This window comes from Pseudorca crassidens, chromosome 3, assembly GCF_039906515.1.
Source record: "Pseudorca crassidens isolate mPseCra1 chromosome 3, mPseCra1.hap1, whole genome shotgun sequence".
Lineage (NCBI taxonomy): Eukaryota > Metazoa > Chordata > Mammalia > Artiodactyla > Delphinidae > Pseudorca > Pseudorca crassidens.
Genome location: NC_090298.1, coordinates 56008078 through 56016186, shown reverse-complemented (window position 1 = coordinate 56016186; position 8109 = coordinate 56008078). Strand labels below are relative to the sequence as shown.

General features: G+C 43.9%; 1 protein-coding gene across 1 annotated transcript; it reads left to right on the top strand.

The window, feature by feature from the left end:
- Nucleotides 1-4472: 4472 nt before the first annotated feature.
- Nucleotides 4473-8109, top strand: SERF1B (small EDRK-rich factor 1B). Its single transcript, XM_067730936.1, has 3 exons — nt 4473-4678; nt 5476-5584; nt 7843-8109. The coding sequence occupies exons 1-3, from the start codon at nt 4672-4674 to the stop codon at nt 7913-7915; spliced, it is 189 nt and encodes a 62-aa protein (XP_067587037.1). The 5' UTR covers nt 4473-4671; the 3' UTR covers nt 7916-8109.

The following is an 8109-nucleotide window of genomic DNA, read 5'->3' as shown; positions in this document are numbered from 1 at the left end:
GGCGGAGCCAGGGGGCCCGGGGAGGCGACCCCACGGCCGCTCTCAACCCCGAGCCCCGACCGCTGCCTGGAGAGGGCTTTAGGAACTACGCCCTTCCCACAAAGCCACACCAACAGCCCAGCGGGCAGCTACCGCAGTTTTACTCCCCCGCCGCCGCCTCCGATCTCCCGCCGCCGCCTCTTCTTCATGACCCTGCTACACTAATAGCTAAGTTTCCCCCGGTACCTCGTTCCCCCGCCCTCAGAGGGCGCCGGAACTGATTACGTCATCATCCAGCGCCGCGGAATGACGCACAGCACCGGAGCCATGGTAACCGTCAAGTTATAGAGCCTGGGTTACCGGTGAACCGGAAATTGAGACGCCAGACGGTGTACTCTTCCTTCTCCAGGGCTCCTTAGGATTTGTTCAAAAGAGCAGAAGGAGGTAGGCAGTCCTTCAGTCCAAACTTTTACAGGAACTATTAAAATCCCTGGCCGTAGGACTTCCCTGGCTGTCCAGTGGTTAAGACTCCGCGCGTCCACTGGGGGTGGTGCGAATTCCATCCCTGGTTGGGAACTAAGATCCCTCAAGCTGCGCGGCGAGGGGGGGCTGAGGGTGGGGGGGATGAGAATGCAGGCAAAAACAAAAACAAATTGCTGGCTTTTTTTTTTTTTAAGAGGGTTCGGTAGAACGCTGCCTGTTCATCAGCGCATCCCTAAGGCTTAAAAATTCTAAAACGAGGGGCTTCCCTGGTGGCGCAGTGGTTAAGAATCTGCCTTCCAATGCAAGGGACACGGGTTCGAGCCCTGAGCCCTGGCGGGGGAAGATCCCTGTGCGCCACAACTACTGAGCCTGAGCTCTAGAGCTCGCGAGCCACAACTACTGAGCCCCTGTGCCACAACTACTGAAGCCCGCGCACCTAGAGCCCGTGCTCCGCAACAAGAGAAGCCCTCACACCACAACGAAGAGTAGACCCCGCTCACCGCCAACTAGAGAAAGCCCAAGCACAGCAAGGAAGACCCAACACAGCCATGAATAAATAAATATATATTTTTAAAAATTCTAAAATGAGTAGAACATAGATTAGAAATTAAAGTGTGAAGAAAGTGATAATAGATAACTCCTAGGAAGGGAACTGAGTTCCTGGGAAACACATCGTGGGAAAAAAGAACATTCACTGTATATCCTTGTTTACTTTTTAATGTGAATGTAATACCTGTTCAAAAATTATTATAGTTAATGGGAATTCCCTGGCGGTCCAGTGGCTAGGACTCCGCGCTTTCAGTGCTGAGGGTATGGGTTCCATCCCTGATCAGGAAACAGGTCCCGCAAGCCCTGCGGCACAGCCAAAAGTTTAAAAAGAAGAAAAAAAGGAAAAAAATATGGTTAAAACTTTGTAAATTTTTTAAAAAATATGTTATTAGGCTCATTTTGGGAGAAACATGGAACTTTTTAAATATATATATATATTTCTAATTTATTTTGCTGCACTGGGTCTTTGTTGCTGCACTCGGGATCGTCATTGTGGTATGCGGGATCTTAACTGGTGGCATGCATGCAGCATCTAGTTCCCTGACCAGGGATCGAACCCCGGGCCCCCTGCAGTGGGAGCTCAGAGTCTTACCCACTGGACCACCAGGCTAGTCCCAAAACTTTGTAAATTAACGTGAGCATTCTTAATCTGCTTCAGGAGAGAGCAACTGAGCAATAAGCAAGACATTCTGTGTGGGAAAGGAAAATTCAACAAATGAACAAGATAATTTAAGAATTATTAAATGCCATGAAAGAAATTTATAGGGTGATATGACAGAGGTTAATGGGAGGCTGGTTTACTTTATGTAGGGTGGTTAGGGAAGTCCTCTATGATGAGAGGAAAAATGTCCAGAGATGAGGCTGACTCTAGAGATTATGGGCCAGTGTTTGAACCAGTAGTACAATTCCCCTGATGCATAGAAAACAAAGGCCTGACTTCCTTCTTGGAAGGAGAAGAAAATTCTACAAGAACATCCTGCTACATTAATGACAAAATGTCAAAGGAATAAAATCCCGAACTGATTGAAGAGATTGCTAGGTCCAGAAGGAGAAAGAAGAGAGACAAGTGTTTTTAAGAGTAGGAAAGCAAGGCTGAAAGTACAGAGAGAAAAGATTCTTTCAAGACTGGGAAGGAAATGGAGGTCTGTGGGCTCCCTCCAGTACTCTGGAGAGAGAATAGGACCTCAAACACACCTAAGGAAGCTCAAGGACCTGAGAAAAATAACCCCTGCTGCAGATATCTCAGGAATCTTGGCGCTACTGCCAGAACCGTACAGCTTTGAACAACATATTCCAGTATAGACTGAAGACATAAGGCCTTTCCCCAAACGCTCTGTTTCACCTAAGAGTCTATGGTATTCCCACATTTCTGCAGGTAAAGAAGTAAATAATGACTAGGATTTAATTTCCTATTTGTAAAGGGATGGGAACAGTCAGATTGAATTTTACTATTTAACATAAAATCATAAGCTATTTGTTACACTTCCCAAGTTTGTACAGTGTTTTTTTCGAATTTTTGAATTTTATTTTATTTACTTTTTTATAGCAGGTTCTTATTAGCCATCAATTTTATACACATCAGTGTATACATGTCAATCCCAATCGCCCAATTCATCATTTTAAAATAATTCTGAGACTCGCGTTTTGATCGTGGCTCAGCTCACGGCTAGCTGTGTGACCTTGGGCGGTCACATAATTCCTCCTAGTTTGTACAGTCTTAACGGCATCATAGTAATTTTAAAAGTCTCTAGTTTTCTCTGGCAGACACACCCAACATTTCTTGTATACATGGGATACATCATGTGTATCCCTACAACTCAAAAACTGTATTTTCGGTTGCAAAGAAAAAGCTCAGTTAGACTCTTAAGACCACATACAGAAACAACTCTACTTAAGTTCAATCCCAAACTCCTTCCCTCCCTTCCTCTTTAGATGGTCTCTTTATCTCTATAAAGAGCCTGGCCAGAAAGTCAATCTTTCCCCTGCTCAAGTTACTGCAGAAGAGGTCCCTAAGTGGAGACACCTGGCCTGTAAGCAGTATTGAGGAGGAGGGGTGGGACATAGGGAGAGTGATAAGCATGAAAGGCTCTCTGAGGTTGAAAGAATGATGACAAGTATAGCTAGTATGTTGAGTGCTATCCTGTGCTGGGCACTTACTACTTCACATATATTAATTTGATTAATGAAGGAGGTACAGTTACCTCCCCATTTTACTAGTAAGGAAGCTTTAATGCAATGAAATGACATTCCCAAGTTCACACAACTACTCATTGGGAGAGCTGGGCTTTCAACCCAGACATTCCATCTCCAACACCCTCAGGTAATTTTTATGAGATGAAATAAAAATTGTTGAAGCTTGGTCTTATATACTTGGAGGTCCATTATAGTATTTTCTATACTTTTGTATATGTTTGAAATCTTCCAAATTAAAAACTTAAAAAAAAAAAAAGGGTGATTTCAGGGTGTCCAGACTAACTCTACACATTTCTCACTTTGTAATAATTAACGGAATAGATGAAGAAAATAAGTATCAAGCATCTTTACACGTCTGTTTCTAGCAATGGCAGATGCTCCATAGCTTTTACATAGGTTTAAGGTTATTCTGGGCTGTTCTGAATTCGTGGTAAGACTGCATTCCCTAGCATTCTCTCCCCATCACACAACCCAGGCTCAGAGCCACAGAACTCCTAAAGTACTGTCGACCGTGACAAGCGCACTGGGATCAAACGGGAAATGAACAGACTTTAGAGTCCGTTTTAAATTTGAATCTTATTTCTACCCGTCCCTACCTATTAGGTCAGCGCTTCTGGTCTCAGAGTCTCAGTCGCCTGTTTCGTAAAATGTGAACAATGAAGTCTACCTTGCAGGCTTGGTGCGTGAATAAAGAAGGAAAATATGGGGCTTCCCTGGTGGCGCAGTGGTAGAGAGTCCGCCTGCCGATGCAGGGGACACGGGTTCTTGCCCCGGTCGGGGAAGATCCCACATGCCGCGGAGCGGCTGGGCCCGTGAGCCATGGCCAATGAGCCTGCGCGTCCGGAGCCTGTGCTCCGCAACGGGAGAGGCCACAACAGTGAAAGGCTCACGTATCGCAAAAAAAAAAAAAAAAAAAAAGAAGGAAACTATGAAGGGCCAACACTGGCTCTCAAAGAGTTAACCCTCAATCTGTTCTGTCCCCGCCTCTGCAACGGGATGTAAAAAAGCTAACTTTCCTTTTCGAAAAGTTAGATATTGTAGCGTTTAACGTCGTTATCAAAAAAAATAGGGGCTGGCTAAGTCCCAGTGACCGGTATACACAGGGAAAATCCACACACGTCCATGCCTCGCTCAGACACAGGGCTCGCTTTCTCGACTCTAGCAAACTTAAACGGCCGAAACGCCCCGGGGACGGACGACTAACCCCGGAGCTGCGGCTCCTGGGCCCTAGTCGGGCACCGCCCCGCCCCCCCCACCGGCCACGCACGCGCAGTCACTCGCCGGCCACGGCGACTGCTGTTGTCTGGCTTCGTTGGGCTGGGCCGTCCACCGAGCACAGGCGTGTACCTGCTGAGGGCCCGCGCGGGCTTAGGCTTCCAGATCGACGGGTGGGGACGGCCGCTGAGCGTGCGAACAAGTCTTTGCTTTTCCGAGTCGCTCTTTTCCAGGCTCGGTCCGGTGGTCAACATGGCCCGTGAGTATGCGGACGGGTAGGGGAAGCGGCGGGGAGCGTCCGGCGAGGAAGTCGAGCTCCAAGGCGCGGCGGGCGGGCAGACTGGGGCCAGCTGGTGAAACCCCTTCCGTCCGGCGCGGTGGTGACCCGGTTTTTAGTCAGCAGAGGGAGAGGGACGGTTGGCTCCGGTCCGGCCTGAAAGGTCGGGCAGGTGCCTGCCCCTCGGGTGCGAGTTTACACGGTAAGGAACACCTCCCCGGTGGTGAGGTGTGTGGAGCCCTGGGAGGGATCCTGGTCTGGAGGTGGTTTATAGCTGGTACTTAATACTTAATTAAGGTCGTGAGGCCTAACGAGGACAGGGAACTCTAAGTCTCCTCTCTAGTTCTTTTGTTTGGCCCTCGAAGGTAATGTTTTACAAGCATCTGTAATGCTCGCTTAACAGTTGAATTATGATGGACCAACGTGTGTGTGCGAGGTGTAATCTGTGGTGTATCTTTCTCTCTTCACCCACACCTCTCAAAAGCCAGAACTTATTTTGGAATACTGGCCCATAGAGACAGACGATTGGAACGCCTCCTTTAAGAGATCTGGTGTTTATAGCCAGGGAACACCTTAACTGGTATCATAATACTGTTAGGAACTTTAGTGTTTACGTTTAAGCTTCCTCCTTGTCATCAGATCCCTGGAACACCATTCAGTGCAGTACTCTGCTGGCTTATCTCTTAAAAACCAAACTTCAGATGCATTTAAATAAGACCCTTAGAATGGAATTATTAATTTTGGAGATGGAAAAATAACATCACTATTTCTCTTTGTAGGTGGAAATCAACGAGAACTTGCCCGCCAGAAAAACATGAAGAAATCCCAGGAAATTAGTAAGGGAAAAAGAAAAGAGGATACCTTGACTGCCTCTCAGAGGAAACAGAGGTGAGTTATGCTAAAGGAATTCTCAAGTCACAGAAGTTTTCATTTTGGAGAATGGAAAGCAGTTTTAAAATCCTTAGTAGAACTAGGCCTGCAAGGAAGGGGTAACAGCTGCATATCTGTTGTGTGCCAGGCATACTAAAATTATAAGCGATAGTCATTATCCCAACCCATGGATGAAGAATTTAAAGCTCTCAAGCTATAATTTGTCTTGCAGAGAATCTCATGCAACTCCTCCACAACCATAAGAATTTCATTTAGCTTCCATGTGCAAGGCATTGTTAGGTGCTGAGGGTAAACATTTTGCAAGCAGACATCCTACTCATACTACTCTGGGTGACAGGTCACCAATTATATTGATAACTTCTGAAAGAGACACAAAGTATATGTAGTTATACTGACTTCTGAAGATCCATTGGATTGGAGAGAATGCAGGTGCACTGCCTTGACATACAAGTGACAATACAAAACTGCTACAGAAATATCAATACTTTGAGACTACAGCTTTAAGTTTTTTTAAAAAAAAGCATTCCTGTTTCTAAAAAAAGTTAGCCAAATTTCATTTTATTCTAAAATCAAATTTTGTTGTTCATGTGAAACTCGGAGGCCAGGTGAAGAATTGACTACACAGGCTCCATCGTGGCTTCTCTGTGGTCCTCAAGGCTGGCTGCACATTAGAACCACGTGGGAAAACTTGATGTCTGCTCAAGCCTGTGCCTTACACCCAGCCCTGAATTAATTGGTGTGGGGCTGGACATTAAAAGGTGCTCTAGGTAAATTTTATTATACTTAAGTTAAACCTGACTTTAAAAGCTCCCCAGGTGATTCTGATATGCAGTCAGAATTTAATGAAGTTGAAGCCCTTCATTACCACTTCACACTGTCTTTCTATTGACATTTATTGTTAAAGTGATAAGCTTTGCTTTAAATTTGTTTACTTACATTGGAGTAGAAGTGAACCAATCAGTGGAATGGTACAGATCAGTAACCCTGAAATAATATTTTTATTGAGAAACTTAGTGTAGTTTGGCTCAGTGATAGTCACTGCTTAATGACTACCCACTGCTTACAAAGCTCTGTGCTAGATGCTCTATATTTATTACCTCTATTCATCATAATTGTGAAAAGTGCTATTAGCCCCAATACATGCAATGAGAGACTGGGGCTCTGAACTTCAATAACATTACTAAGATCACACAGCAAGCACAGCAGAGTTTGGTTACAAACAGAAAAATAACTATTACTGTTTTTATTCAGGACACCTCATTTTTTTTGTAGCTGTCTTGTTTTTCCTTCCTTCTCATTCCTTGTTTTTGCTATTGGCCTCTCAGAAATGTCTTACTAACATGGACAGAGCTACTCATCCTGAATTAAAATCTAATACTAAATATATGCAATAATAACATAGGAAAGAGCCTGGTCTTTGAAATTGGACAGACCTTAGTTTTTTGTGTGATTTGGGGCAAATTATTTAGCTCTAAGCCTTTAACTTTTTTTTTAAATCTGAAACATAGGGACAATAACTCAAAGGTGTTGTGGGACTTAATCCAGATCCAGCAAAGTGCCTGGCACATAGTAGGTGTTGAATACATAGCCATTTAATATATTTTTTAATATGGGCTCATGGACCATCCAGCCCAGGTAATCTGGTTTTAGTTCACAGTATGTGAAGGTTCAGCCAGAGACACAAAGGGTTAAGAAAATGCCCTGAATATCCTGCTTTTTGGCTTGTAAGAAACTGAATAGATTCATAACATCTATGTTCTAACCCTAGGTACCACTTAGGATATCTAGAAGATTTCTGAAATGCCCCTTCATTCACGAAAAAATTTATAGTGAATTAATTTTGTTGACAACCAAGATTAATTGCCATTATTTCTACATATAGCTGCCTCATGTCAGATGGTGTGCTTGTGTGTGTGTGTGTGTGTGTGTGTGTGTGTGTGTGTGTGTGTGTGTTCGTGTTCCTCAGAACAACCTGATATGTATTACTCTAATTTTGAAAAGACTTGGAGGTCATTTATCCAAGGTCATGACAACAGTACAGATTGTATTCAAAATAAGATCTGACTTCAAAGCCTTTCCATTCTTCACCTTCTATCTTCACCATTCTATCTCCATCCATGAAAATGGAAAGACATGAAAGTTTATATCTTCTTTTAAATTGTTTTCTAATATACTGAATGGATTATTGTAGAAAACAAATGAGAACATAAAATCAGTTTTCCTGTAACAACTTACAGCCTTTTCCCCCCATATAGGGACTCTGAGATCATGCAACAAAAGCAGAAGGCAGCCAATGAGAAGAAGTCTATGCAGACAAGAGAAAAATGATGACTATTTGGAAAAGCTGGGTGCTGCTGCTAACTAAGTGTATCATAAGCTCTATGATCAAGATTTTGTAGAGTGAACAGCCAGTACATATGTTATATCCTTGTAAAACTATTTTAAACTTTACGTTTCAGCCTGACTTATTGTGATGTTTCAGAACCATTCTTCAAAGAATAAAACACTAACCGTGCATGTGA

What these genes read in the sequence shown, in the direction of transcription:
- SERF1B (XM_067730936.1), top strand. An exon ending in GCCTCTCAGAGGAAACAGAG is followed by an intron (nt 5,585 to 7,842) that starts GTGAGTTATGCT and finishes CCCCCCATATAG; the next exon opens with GGACTCTGAGATCATGCAAC.